Consider the following 15,000-nt stretch of genomic DNA (forward strand, 5'->3'; position numbering starts at 1 on the left):
GAGAGAGAGAGAGAGAGAGAGAGAGAGAGAGAGAGACAGAGAGAGACAGAGAGAGAGGGACAGAGAAAGAGAGAGAGAGAGACAGAGACAGAGAGAGAGTTAGTTACCTCGGAAATAAAACGTCAAATTCTGTCGAAACGATGTGCCGTTTTTCAGCTCTGCTTCAATTCGCCAGATTTCCTCGCTAGGACCAGAGATATTTTGGAAAATTGTGTATGTAAACTCGTTGCATTTGCAAGGTTCATTCACAGAGGGATCACACTCTCCGTTTGTATGCAAGATTCTGCAGAGATTCTGTCTATTCGGAATTCCTTCAATTGTACGTCTGTTTACACTGACGTATTTGAGTTTTGCGTTTGCAGAATGGCAGGTAAAATTAAACGTTACATTCATTTCTCTCGTAGTGTTTTCTGGGATGATAATCTCATGAGGTATGTCAGGGAACTGAAAACCTGCAATACAAATCAAATATGGGTTTACTAATCATAAATAAGTAACATGTTCTGTATTCAACTGTACACTTACATTTCGAAAATAGGTTATAACTTATGACGTACGTGTACATACATATAAACAAAGACATTACGGACTCTTCCTGCTCAGTATTAAAATGCGTTGTGATATAGATAACAAAATAGTTAAAATAGTTAATTAACAAATAACGAACGCGCAGGCCTTAAATTACTGACAAATTCATATGAACAAAAACATTGACTTTTTCTGCTCCTTGTTCGCGTTGGATTTGGTCAGAATAGCAATACAGTTGCTTATATTTTTTCAACGTGGCAATAAAGCCTGTCATTTTGAATCGAGGCAAGGTTCATCAATGATATTCCATCAAAAATCCAACAACAGATCTAGATTGCTATTGTTTCAAAATTCAGAATCAAAAACAGGTATGGTGGGTTATGGACTTGTGATCGGAAGGTCGCAGGTTCGAATTCGGGCCGGGACGGACACGGGTCAACTTTATGTGCAGACCCAGAGACGGAAGCCATGTCCCACCCCCGTGTCATCACAATGGCACGTAAAAGACCTTGGTCATTCTGCCATAAGTGCAGGTGCCTGAATACACCTAAACACGCAGACACCTGGGTTGCGCGACTCCGTTGCTGCTAGCTTTCCACTGGGAGGAAGCGACCCGAATTTCCCAGCGATGGGACAATAAAGTAATGAAAATGAAAAATGACAAATGAAAATTATTGGGACGTTTAATTTATTACCAAACAAAACGCTACATTTACAGTACGTCGACCCATTGCCTCGCCAGCATCTTGCAATCGAGTTATTTTGACATTTCTTTTTAGATAAGTCCATTATCTGTAACATAATTGTTTTCCTGTGTGTCATACATTAAACGTTCTAATAACCTACCATACTTGGGTTTAAAAAACCCTTTTTATTCCATCAAAATAAAATATACTGTTCAAAAAAAGAAACGCATAGTTGCTACTTGCCAAATGTTTTATTTTTCGAAAAAATTAACAGAAAATCCAATATTTAGATTATTTGTTTGAAATTTGGTATGGACACAGTTGAATGCACACACAGTTCATTTGCATCTTCAAATCAATCAGTCAATCAATACGATTGGGTGCCGAGGCTGTCAAGTCAGTAGGGGTGTGACTGCCTTGAGCAGCAACAACTGCCCGGCACCTTCTGGGCATGGACTGGATCAGATGCCGGATATCTTGCTGTGGGATGGTGTCCCACTCCTCCTGAAGTGCCTGCAATAGATCGCGGTGATTTGCCGGCGCTTCTTCTCGCCTGCGCACACGTCTGTCCAATTCATCCCAGAGGTGTTCTATCGGGTTCATGTCTGGCGACATGGATGGCCAGGGAAGCACCTGGACATGGTGGTCGGTGAGGAACTGGGTGGTGAGTCGTGCTGTGTGCGGGCGAGCGTTGTCCTGCTGGAATATGGCATCCTGGTCAGCCAGAAGAGGAAGGGCGTGTGGGCGCAGAATTTCCTCCACGTATCGCTGGGCAGTTATGCGCCCTTGGACGTGCACCAGGGTGCTCCTTCCAGCGGTATTGATCGCCCCCCACACCATGACGCCTCCACCACCATGAACGGGTGCCTCATCCACACAGTTGGGCGCGTAACGTTCGTTTACTCTCCGGTAGACCCTCCTCCGACCATCATGTCGCTGGAGCAGGAAGTAGGACTCGTCGCTGAACCACACGTGTCTCCAGTGATTCCGGACGGTCCAGCGAAGGTGCTGGTTGCCCCACTGCACTCGGTTCTGGCGATGGCGGCGGGTGAGGACAGCTCCTCTGTGAGGTCTGCGAGCTCTCAAACCAGCTTCATGCAGGCGGTTCCGCACGGTCTGGTCCGATAATCGGTGTGGCCCGGGGAGAGCCTGGACAGAAGATGAGGCCGACAGGAAACGATTCCGGAGGTGGCGGAGCCGTATGAAGCGGTCGTGAACAGCAGTTGTCGCCCTTGGTCTTCCCGCTCGTGGCAAGTCAGCAACGGAGCCAGTGGCTTGAAACCTGACCCACAGTCTACTGATGGTGCTCTGGGACACGTGGAAGTGCCTGGCGATTGCACTTTGACTTTGGCCTGCTTGTAAACGACCCAATGCAATTTGGCGGTCTTCTCTGCTCAATCGGGCCATCTTTCGTCGCTGAATTGTCGTCTGATTTCTTTGTGGCGAACAATCCGCTTTTATGGGTTTTGGAAGACATGGTGAGAGCTCAATATTCCCCGAGTTTCACGAGATTACACTGAAGCATGACGAGTGGTCATGCCAAATGAGCAATTTTGACATTGTAGCCACTGATAACGCATGCGTCACGTGCAGAGCTCACTTGTGGCAATGGACGAAAGATCGACGACCAGATAAACATTTTCTGCAGTTTGGTGGATATCCTTGTAGCCATATAACTAAATTAACCAAATATTACAAGCTATGCGTTTCTTTTTTTGAACAGTATATGTACCCTAGTGCTTTACTGAAAGCAAAGTAACTGTCACTTGCTGTCCGGGACTGAGGTACACCAGAAAGTTACCTACCGGCCGCGAGCCAGACGCGATGTTGGATTGGTTCTTCTTCTGCGCTCGTGGGCTGAAACTCCCACGTACACTCGTGTTTTTGCACGAGTGGAATTGTACGTGTATGACCGTTTTTACCCCGCCATTTAGCAGGTCTGCACATAAGTTGACCTGGTAGATCGGAAAAATCTTCACTCTTAACCCACCAGGCGGCAGCGACCGGGGTTCGAACTGACGACCTCCCGATTAGGAGGCCGACGTCTTACCACCACGCCACTGCGCCCGTCGTTGGATTGGTTGAAATTGAGATGTGTTTGTTCTCTCCCGTTTGGATGGCACCCACTTTTGGTTCGTACACCTCGGCCCAGGCTGCTAGCTATACTCTGCAAATGTTGTTCCTGCCATATGGACAAGAATAGGCTCTACCATCGCATGTGTTTCTTTTGGTATAATTCACAAAACCTCCAGCCATGCTCGTTCTTGCAAACATGGAGTGTATACTCACATGATATTCCTCCACACCAATTTGGTTTGCAGACCAGCAGCAGAAATATCAATTGGCTTGTAGATTGTTTGAGACTCATGTTTGGACTATACAGTGGTTGTTTTTCTTTCAACTGGTGATGAAAAGTACACGTGTCAGTGTTAGAGGAAGCTACAAGCTTGTAGGTTCATCCTTGTCTCAAAATCTCTCTCAGTACCTGACGCACTTGACACCAGGGCATTAATGCACTCAGTTAATGATACAAGAGCCTATATCTGTTTGCACGAAAGGAAGTAATTGGAATAAAGCAACCGCTCTTGTTTTCGGTTTCAATCCGGCACGGTTATTTTTCTGTTGCATTTGTTTTCAACACAAATAAATACTATAGTTGTAGTTGCTGTTCTTGTTCCTGTAATTTTTCTTAGTTATTGACTTCCTTAAAAGGCACAGTAAGCCTCCCGTAAACCATCACAGAAACTGTCAGGTTTTTTACACACAGTACAAACACCCTTTCATTTAAACAATCACCGCTTGAGAACATCCTAGGTGCCCTCCGTAAAGAGCGAGCAATTTTCAAAGAAATTATTTTTGCGTGGTTTATCTTACCCCTGAGCCACCGCGAACCCGTGTGATCCAGTTTCCCTTTTTCACAATGTAGTCGTCAGTTAGTAATTTGAATGCGACTCCATGTGAGCTTATCTGCAATAGCACATTATTATGCACCTCTGACTATGCACGAAACAAACGGCTGTGGTTCACAAGAACTCTAGCGATGGCTTTTGACTGTTCAGAGGCGATAGGCATACACCGTCGTCTGCTACTAGAACCACTGCCGTGCGTGACCCTGCTTCCGGGCTTTTCTTTTTTCAAACTTTCAAAACTTCGAATTGTACTGATCTTGTCTTGATGAAAACAGAATTATTTTATGATTTAAGAATGTTTGTGTAACAAGCTGTCAATTTATTATTTAGATTTTAAAAGTTAGGTCCAGCGCCAAAACGCACCACGGTCCGATTGTCTCTGAGGCAATCCGCAACATTAATTCTTTAAAAATTGCTCGCTCTTTACCTAGGGCACCTAGGATGTTCCCGTTTGGTGAGCGTTCAAATGGAAGGGTGTTTGGTGTAAAAGCCTGACAGTATCTGTGATCGTTTGCGGGAGGCCTACTGTGCCTTTAATCTTTTTTCGTCGTCTGCAAACACATTATTCTGATGGAATGAAAGCAAATAACTCTGTCAAGTTTGTATGGGTTGTTGAACAGTTGGTTTCAGTTCTTAAACTGTTCAAAGTTACATTGAAGACATTGTACGCCAATCACTAGCAACGGTGTGCCATGGAACGCAGCGGCGACATATGACCATGAAATCATCTACTATTTGACACATTATACCTGCATATATATTTTTTAGATAGTTTTTGTGGTATTGTGTTTGAAGTGATGTGTCACACTACTTGACGTGTTTATTTTGTCCTATGTCTATAATGCATGTGCATGTCATCATCATCATCATCATCATCATCATCATCATCATCATCATCATCATCATCATCATCATCATGTGTTCTTACTCTCAACCATTATAATTATTATGTTTGTAGCTGAGCTGAGCAAGCATGTGAGATTATGGCACTCTACTAGAACAGTGATTTGTTTATTCGTGTGTGTGTTGTGTTTGTTTGCTTGTCTGGTTTTTATATTTAGTCAAGTTTTGACTAAATATTTTAACATCGAGGGGGAATCGAAACGAGGGTCGTGGTGTATGTGCGTCTGTCTGTCTGTCTGTCTGTCTGTCTGTGTGTGTGTGTGTGTAGAGCGATTCAGACTAAACTACTGGACCGATCTTTATGAAATTTGACATGAGAGTTCCTGGGTATGAAATCCCCGAACGTTTTTTTCATTTTTTTGATAAATGTCTTTGATGACGTCATATCCGGCTTTTCGTGAAAGTTGAGGCGGCACTGTCACGCCCTCATTTTTCAACCAAATTGGTTGAAATTTTGGTCAAGTAATCTTCGACGAAGTCCGGACTTCGGTATTGCATTTCAGCTTGGTGGCTTAAAAATTAATTAATGACTTTGGTCATTAAAAATCTGAAAATTGTAAAAAAAAAAAAAAAAATTTCAAAACGATCCAAATTTACGTTTATCTTATTCTCCATCATTTGCTGATTCCAAAAACATATAAATATGTTATATTTGGATTAAAAACAAGCTCTGAAAATTAAATATATAAAAATTATTATCAAAATTAAATTGTCGAAATCAATTTAAAAACACTTTCATCTTATTCCTTGTCGGTTCCTGATTCCAAAAACATATAGATATGATATGTTTGGATTAAAAACACGCTCAGAAAGTTAAAACAAAGAGAGGTACAGAAAAGCGTGCTATCCTTCTTAGCGCAACTACTACCCCGCTCTTCTTGTCAATTTCACTGCCTTTGCCATGAGCGGTGGACTGACGATGCTACGAGTATACGGTCTTGCTGAAAAATGGCAGCTACTTGACTAAATATTGTATTTTCGCCTTACGCGACTTGTTGTTTTGTTTCGTCTTCTTGGTTTGTTCATTACTCCTGCTTGCTCACTGAGTGTTTTTGTAATTGATTAATCTGGTGCTCCATGAACAGTGTGTTTCTTAAAATTGTAAATATGAGTGATGCTCTCGCTTGGCAGCAGCTCCCCCCCTCCCTCCCATCAGGAAATTTACCAATAGACCTGTATATAATGCACTCATTTGAATAAATTTGACCCAAAATGATAAATACAAGTGGCGAATGTGTGCTTGTGAATGGGTTATGATAAGTGGAGTTTCATGTAATTTTGTCTATTCAGAACAATAACTTTTTATTGAGTAAAGGAATACACAAACACATCACTATAAGTAATATAGTATAGTTAAAAAACTCAGGCTGACGAGGTCATAAAGAATCTTAAAATACATGTCTACAAGCTACTATCAACAACTTTCCAACCCTTGCCAAACCCTCACACACCTTCACCATCTCCCTTACACACACACACATAGACACTGTCTCACACACACGCTCTCTCTCTCTCTCTCTCTCACACACACACACACACACACACACACACACACACACACACACACACACACACACACACACACAGACACACATGCGCGTAAAATAAAAAGAAATGTTCTTGCAGCACGTATCAATCAATCAATCAATCAATATGAGGCTTATATCGCGCGTATTCCGTGGGTACAGTTCTAAGCGCAGGGATTTTTTAATTATTTTTATTTTTTTAAATTTTTTTATGCAATTTATATCGCGCACATATTCAAGGCGCAGGGATTTCTTTATGCCGTGTGAGATGGAATGTTTTTACACAATACATCACGCATTCACATCGGCCAGCAGATCGAGAGCCATTTCGGCGCATATCCTACTTTTCAAGGCCTATTATTCCAAGTCATAAGGCTACAGAAAGTAAGTGCCTGTTGTAGGAATTGTCGTTATCGTTCATTCTTTAACGTTCACAATCATTATTGCTTGTCGCTTTTAGATCTCACAAGCAGAAACACTCTGCAGCCAACAGAAATGTCACAGCGTTCAAGGTTTCATTTCTTAGGTGCATTATAGTTGTAAGTGGACGCAATTTAAGCAATATCCTTTCCAGATCCATGATGATAAATATAGGTGGTATGAAATTATTCCAATGTTACTGGACTGGAGATTAAGTTTGTTTCGAACCGGTGAAAAATCTCCTTTTCCTTGAAGCGCCATTGTTGTTTCCAAGACAAGCGTTGGAAGATTCGTGCGCAGCTAAAATTAGACGTACTGTGAATTTTGACTAGTTTTCACCACGAGTGCGCATGATCAGATATTTACACAACGTTTTAGCTCTTCAAAGCGCATGCTCAGATATTTCCACAATGGTTTCCTGGGTTTTTCCACAGCTTTACACCACCTTTTACCTTATATGGAAATTAAAAAAGACGCGTTTGACCATATAAGGAACATAAATTGCAGTCAAAGAGTGTACTAATACGTATTACGTAATTGTTTCAACTTATCTTGAAATGTCCTCATTTCGTGGATTTACCGGAACATTCAGATTTTATTTTGTTTACATCATTTATGAAAGAGCAATGTCAGACTGCAGCGTTTTCATAAAACACTTATCAACAGACGCATGTGTAGGTGCAGAGGTGGTATGACCAGGCGGAATATAGCCATCATCTGCGTACAGTTGTCGGCGAACTACGTACGTACGACTCTAGCTTTAACAACGCTTTTCAACCCGGTCGCAGAGCTAGGCGCATTGTTCATGGGAGGAAGATTGTCTGATCTGTACGCGGGTGTGTTGCTTGGAAGTGAATAGTGTTCTTCGAGGTCAGGCTCGTCCTGGTTTTGAGTCACGTCCAGCGCTGACGAGACAGGATGCAAATATGTGTCGTCCTCTTCAATGGGAGATGTGTGTGGTGGATGCTTCGCTGCAGCCAATGGGGTACCTGCATTACATACATACAGCATTTTAGATGAAGACAGAAGCTAATGACTGATTTAACAGTCAATATTTTGGACTACAACGGCGCAAAATAAGACCATTAGAACGTATGCACAAAATACGTGGATTTGCATTATCCGAATTCTGTGTGGCAGGCTGTTGTATTTGTAATAGTGCAGTGCGTGAACTATTCAGCCAAAAATTACGTCTTCGCTGTAGCCTGTGTTTTCCCCATTAATTGTGCACTGCTAAGTGTATATCATATATGCATACCAACGTCCGTCCTTGTTAAAACAAAGAGGGATTTACAGTGTATATTGCCCTTTGTACTTTCCTCGAACACCGTTTGGCAGTGGACCAAGAATATGACTATGTCAATGAACAACAGCGAACAAAATCTTCCCTGTGTGAGTGCCCCCCCCCCCCCCCCCCCTACAACCCAACATCTTTTTACAAACATACGCACCAAACATATAATATTCTTGGCCATCTCAGTGCAAATGTGGTCATACAAAAACACTAAAAGGAAGATATTTCCTCCTTTTGTTCGAAAGGTAAGCTCAGATTGAGACAAAAAATGAGAGAAACAGACATACTCAGTGAGATTTTAATAAACATATACCTACCATGATTCACATATAGCACTCAAAGAGTGTATTTACTCAAATTGTGAGGTATGTCCAATTAAATCTTATTTTTTGACTTTACCTCCTTCAGCGCCAGGTATATTGTTTTTGACTTCTTCGTAGTCATGACTGATAAAAGGTTCATCCGACTGCGCCAGAGGTAGCTGTTGTGTTCGCATGATGGCTTCCAAGTCCGCAAGACGCACCATGGGTTCATGAGGCAATGGTCTCTCTGCTAACTGGTTTGCTTGTGTCGGGATGATACGCTGTGAGTTTGTAATTATTGCGTTGGATCTTCTTCCTGAAAAAAAGAGACTAAAACTAGATAGAAGAAAAGTACGGCACTGTATTTTTTCTAAGAAAAGAGAAAGACAAAAAAAGCAAATATCTGAGGCTAACAGTAAAAAGCACTTTAAGTATTGTCAGATTTAGCATACAGATTTTGTCGTATGGATATTTCTTCAGTCAATGTGTCTTTGTGTACTTTTGAGAAATATGCAAAAGAAGTTGCTGCTGCCTAGATAAGCAACGCATGTTAATTTGCCTTCTTTTACTGACAAGTGATTTTTTATAATTTTTCTACCGATCCAAACCCCCTTATTGGCTGTTGTTAATGAAAATAGAACAACAAAACTCTCTTGGGGCTGCTACCTTACACTTTGAGCAGAGCCCCGCATTATGCGTAAAGTATGAAGCCACACACCTCTGCTCCTCAGGTGGAAAGCAATGCCAATTATTGCTAGAATGATGCAAACGTTGACGCTGATCACAGTGATGCCGAAAGGCGTCTTTGCAAACTCGAAACCGCCGGGCTCGGAAGTGCTGATCCACGTCGGTACCCCTGTTGTGGCTCCTGTGAATATCAAAGCATTATTTTTATTTTCAAGAATAACGTTAGAGGCCAGGGATCATTCACAGTTAAATATGGGTTTATGTATATGAACAGATAAAAACAATTGATACCTGATTCGTTCAGAAGAAGTTTCAGAAGCAACGACAATATAGGTCAAGTAAAACCAACCTTGTGGAAGGCTGATGTTGTATACAAAACTGCCAACTCCGATGTTGTTGAAAAGATCAAGTTTCCAAGATCCCGCCATCTCGGACGTCAAGTTGGTAAGGTTCAAGTAGAACGTCATATGCGGCGGAGAACCATTCAGTGTCAAATTTCTGTGAAGAAAACGAGTTCAAACTTTTAACATTCGATTTTATTTGTTCGTTGTTTTTAAAGTGTGTGCAGGTTTTTGTTTTGTTTTTTTGTGCTGTTGTTTTAATTTAAAACTTTGGTTATGTGAAATCAGTATACCGACAGAAGAAGAGCGAAAGTACGTAGCCTCAATCTGTGTAGAGATGAATTAAGCTGGACTCACTTTGGAAACAAGATAGCACTATATACAAAGTCTCTATCAAGGATCTTTAAAGCTGATGAAGGTAAAAAGGTATGGTTAAATTTTGTATTATGAAGAAGAAAATATCTGGTTTCCTGGCCAGCAGAAATTATAGTGTGTTAGATAAACTTCCCTTGCAAGCCCAAACCACATTAAAACAGCACATACTATTTTGCTAACACCCAGACTAACCAGGCAAAATAAAAGGAAGAGTTTTACGCTGTGTAGAATATGCTGACAGTAAGAATAGTCCCTTCCGGACAAGTTATCAATCGTGAACAAAAACAAGGTAGGTGCCATGCCTTTTGCAAGAGTAGCTGAGCTGTTTGGTGTTATGTTTTGATGTAACGCCTGGCGATTCCTTTATCTTTTTCAGGCAACATTTCATTATGTGGACACTGTGGCTGCGAACCGAAAACTCCACACGAAGATCTTTTGTTGGACTCGAGATGATTATGTCTTTGCTTGGACTGTAAACCTTTGGTGCACCTGTCACATGATAGAAAAAGGTTGTTATCAAACGCATCTCAAAGGCTTAACAAAAGCTACTGTAGTGGGACTATTTTAGAAAAAATAAAGTACAAGACCGGTTTGAAATATGAGCGAGTTTTCGCAAGCGGCAACAAATACATCACGAACCAAATCAAACCACAAACAAACAGGTGCATACAAGTCAAGGTAAAAAGAAAATAACTAGAATATGTGCATTAAATAAGAGGAAACACGCTTAGCTTCAAAAGCATGGTTGTAGTACAGTGAGGTTGTTGGATATTAAGGAGACAAGAAGAAGTGGAAGATATGTCAAGGAAGAGAGAATGAGAGAGACTGAGATATAGAGTAGAAGGATATATCGAAGATCGGAGAGTCGAGCGCACGTTTGAAAGACAATACGTCTGCCAACGCAATACTCAAATCATTCCAACATACATACATTCAACCAGTAAAGTTCGGTTCTTCTGCAAGGATCCGCCATCAGTCTCGCACAGTATCAGACCTGCGTGGTCACACTGTACGCTGTTGACAGTGTAGTTAATCTGCTCTTTCTGATTGGAGGAGTCTGTGCGCTGCAGCTCGTTACCACGACGGTCCAGGAGGCGCAGATATGACGTCACGGCAGGGACACCTTTGTCCCAGGAGCACAAGATGGTTACAGACGAATTCTGAACGACTGGTGAAGTGACTGGATTTCCTTTGCTCCAGAACGTCATTTCTTCGATTTCTGCTGGATCTGGAAAAAACGAGTACAATTATTGTTTATGGAGTTGAGAGGAACTGTCATACGATGCTTTTTTCGCACTAGCAAACTGAGTGAACGTCCCATCCAGAGAGCAGACCGCCACCACGTCCCTCCGTCGACACCCCAGAACGTCACACGTTGAAGCCTGACAGCAAAACTACTTTTCAGGGAAGGATGGAACAGTCACAATGAGACCAAGGTCACCATGAGAGCTCCGGGCATGAAGGGCCACAAGAGCAAGGACAATGTATAATTTGTTGATGATTAAATGAGATGAGGATGATCATAATGATGATGCTATGAATTTCCAATTTCGGTTTGAGACTACGTGACAGGGCAGCATTCAACGCTTACTATCATAATATATCCTGGCGTCAACCAGGCCCGAGAACTGCCGCACCTGCGGTGTTGGACAGGTAAACAGAACCTGAGCACCCTCAAAGTCGCATTCGTTAAGTAAATAACACTCGGCTGTGTGATCCCAGCCTTTCCATAGGAACCATAGCACTTCCACTATGGGTAGGAGCCGACCGTAGCCCAAAAAAGCCACATGACCCTGATGGGATTCGACCCCACGACCTCCCGGCCCGCAGCTCAATGCGCTAACCACTGTGCTACGGGGGCCGGGACTAGCACACTTGTGAAAAATCCAGATTTGTTTGCTGTCGTGAAGATACCTTTAAGAATTGATGAATAACTATTCCATTGCTCCTGCCCATGACCATATCAGCATTGAATATCATCATGGTGTGTAAACACACACAATAATAGTAACAACGGGGGCATTGAAAGCACAACAAACACGCCCATACAGTACATGTACTCACAGGTAACGACTAGTGTGACAACAGCATCTTTGATTTTATCCGAGTTTGTTGCCGACCATTTCCAAACGCCAGCATCGGACCTGTCCACTGGAATCACAAGACGATAGAGTCTTGATATTTCTGATGGACATTCGCAGTATGGTTGATCATACTCTTCACATCTTCCTGACGGATGCTCAAAGTAGCACACAATGTCGTGATTCCCGAACGCTTTCTTGATTGTGACCGCAGTGTGATTGAGTGGGTCATGGTTGCAGAAGTTGTTGATTGTGAAGAGAACAACCATCTGGGAGTTTTCTTCTGCAGTCAACGTATTTTTCATAATGTTTGGGAAGATAAAATGAGCACCTGGAAACGAAGAAACAAATACGTGTAATGGTGCTGACAAAGAGAACAGTAAGTACAGGATAACTTGCGTGCACCAAGGCAGTAGGCAGACATCCCTAGGGAAACGGACTTACTTATCGTTTGAAAAGACGAGTAAATGAAAGCAAAACTCAGCATGTTCGTCAAATACTGACGCTAGTGGAATTTAATAAAGAGAGAGAGAGAGAGAGCGAGAGAGAGAAAGAGAGAGAATTTGAATTTGAATTGATTTTTTTGTTGTTGAGGGTGACAGAATAAGCAAAGTACACATGCTTTTTTTAATCTGGCCCTCGCCCATTGAGGGGTAACACAATAACAAGAAGAAAAAGAAGTTAACTGCAGTTACAATTACACAATTAACATGTCTAGCAACCAATAAGACATTTCAAGATGCATTTTTATTCATTAGCAATGCTGGAAAATTATATATAGAGAATACTACATGGCTTGCTGTGTCGTACCAGATTTACACGAGGTTTTTTTTAGATATTGAACTGCGAGCGAAAGCGAGCTGTTCACTATTTGAAAAAGCAACGAGTGTAAATCTGGTACGACACAGCAAGCCATGTAGTATTCTGTTTATCCTACATACTGTACTTGCGTGTATTTTACTGAAAATCTCCTGCAGTCGAGGCAGCTAAATTGAAGACGCTTGTTTTGGAACCTCGATCTCTTCCAAAGCCTCGTGCAATCTATTACGTCAAAGCAAAGAAACGTCACTCTGAAAGTGTTGCGTGACGTGTTAGTTCTAAAGATTCATCGAGGGTAATTAGCGAGCGCAATTGTTGTTTGTATAATGACGTGTGTCTCGGTGACTTTGACATCATAAGCAGAGGAAAAACAGGTCCCTGCCAGACTTGCTTGACATGACTTCATTTACATGATATAAACACGTGTGATTTGAGCGATTATTATCTCACGGGTGTCTCTCTCACGTATGTAGGATAAATAACAAAACAATATTTGTTTGTATAACAATGTTCTTCGATTATTACATGGAATCATGTTGTTCAATACAATCAGAGAGTACTGATATTTTATCAGCTGCTTAATGATATTTCTGACAAGTTTTGCAAGATAAACAGCATGTTATGTTTTTAAAATATTTAATGATGTTTCATTGATTTGTAATTTAATTATATCAGGAATCCAAGTTATTGTCAATGGTTATTCCTAAGACTTTATGGCTATCCACTTTAGTAACATCTTGATTTCGTATTTTCAATGTTGGAAATCCAGATAATAGATGTTGCCGTTTTTGCCTCGATGTTGAAGAGAGAGAGAGAGAGAGAGAGAGAGAGAGAGAGAGAGAGAGAGAGAGAGAGAGAGAGAGAGAGAGAGAGAGAGAGAGAGAGACAGAGAGAGAGAGAGAGAGAGAGAGAGCAGAATTTACCGTGCAGCCAAAAATCAACCTGTACGCCCAGCAGGTAAGCATGCATCACTTTTGCAAATCAATAAACATACCAAAGGAAACGAATAACATAAGTATTAAACACATCAAGGAAAACATTAATCACAAAATAAATCAACTCACAGTTTTGTTCAACGCTTCCACGATTATTATCTGCATTTGTAAAGCTTGTTAGGAATTGCCAATACAGGCAGAAATATATTATGAACGCCATTAAAATGATTTTTCTGGACGCTGATTTAAACAGCATGAGTGTAGGTACGGAGATAAAACAATGGTTTGAGTGAGTGTGTGTGTCTAAATCGAACGTTTATCCAGTATCAACACAGCGCAGGATGTCCCTCTTCCGGGCTCACTTACTTATAATTACCTTTTAACTGAAGAAACAGTTGTATGCATTTTCCATGCAATACATTGAACAACTGTACACGGCAGGAACAAGGAAAACTCTACTTCGATCGAGTCTGCATCATTTGTTAAATCCAATTGTTGTTCTGATTTTTGTGTCGCCATGGTTTTGTATTTGTCCGTCAGTCTGTCTATCTGTCTGTCTGTCTGATTGTCTGTCTGTCTGTATGTCTGTATGTCTGTATGTGAGTCAGTCTGTCGTCGATCGAGTCTCTGTCTTAGTCTCTTTCTGTGTGTGTACAGCTGACAGTGTTTACGAATTACAGATGCACACGCATATAGCAGATAACACTAGCATCAAGCAGGGTTAACTGTTTCAAACAAGCTATCAAACCTATGATAAGCAGCTATTCAGTGTCTACATTGGAAAACATTACTGTCTTTCTTGTATTGGAGCATAACACAGCCAGTCATACTAATTAAGATGCAATGCTTCATACGGATTAGTAATGAGTAATTTAAATACAGTAGTTGTAAGTATTTGCGGTGTGAATCGCTGAGATTGGGTGGATATTGGATATAAAAGTCTGGCGCCTGTTGTGTCTATACTACAAAGCCAGTATCCGCTGAATTAATTCTTTCAAGGCAAGTCGTGTGAAGCAGTCGCACAGGTAAGTGGGACAAGGTTGAATTGGCAGGGATAGTCAAATGTCACCGCATGATTGTTGTGACTGAACAAGTTTATAGTATTTTGAAAATGATAGTAACATTTCAATTTTTTTTCTCACAATTCTTTTTATTCAGAAAAGGTTACATGCATGTATTGGTAGGTTCACAGTA

General features: G+C 41.4%; 2 protein-coding genes across 3 annotated transcripts in view; one reads left to right on the forward strand and one right to left on the reverse strand.

The window, feature by feature from the left end:
- The window catches only part of LOC138972581 (uncharacterized), a 53,387-nt gene extending 47,155 nt beyond the window's left edge, over positions 1-6,232 (forward strand). The window contains exon 5 of the mRNA XM_070345236.1: positions 6,136-6,232. The gene's annotated coding sequence lies outside the window, so the exon portion shown is untranslated. The remainder of the gene's footprint in view (positions 1-6,135) is intronic.
- A 148-nt stretch (positions 6,233-6,380) lies between these two features.
- Positions 6,381-15,000, reverse strand: part of LOC138972578 (uncharacterized) — an 8,811-nt gene continuing 191 nt past the window's right edge. The window contains exons 1-8 of one of the 2 annotated variants that reach the window (XM_070345229.1): positions 13,936-15,000; positions 12,036-12,383; positions 10,903-11,199; positions 10,274-10,460; positions 9,605-9,753; positions 9,287-9,436; positions 8,666-8,884; positions 6,381-7,961 (exon numbers count right to left, since the gene is read on the reverse strand). The exon at positions 13,936-15,000 is cut by the window's right edge and continues 191 nt beyond it. In XM_070345229.1, coding sequence (XP_070201330.1) covers positions 7,711-7,961; positions 8,666-8,884; positions 9,287-9,436; positions 9,605-9,753; positions 10,274-10,460; positions 10,903-11,199; positions 12,036-12,383; positions 13,936-14,062 — 1,728 coding nt within the window. In that variant the 5' untranslated portion in view covers positions 14,063-15,000 and the 3' untranslated portion in view covers positions 6,381-7,710. Of the gene's footprint in view, positions 7,962-8,665; positions 8,885-9,286; positions 9,437-9,604; positions 9,754-10,273; positions 10,461-10,902; positions 11,200-12,035; positions 13,626-13,935 lie in introns of those variants that run through there. The other variant, XM_070345230.1, reaches the window with a different exon arrangement.

This window comes from Littorina saxatilis, linkage group LG8, assembly GCF_037325665.1.
Source record: "Littorina saxatilis isolate snail1 linkage group LG8, US_GU_Lsax_2.0, whole genome shotgun sequence".
Lineage (NCBI taxonomy): Eukaryota > Metazoa > Mollusca > Gastropoda > Littorinimorpha > Littorinidae > Littorina > Littorina saxatilis.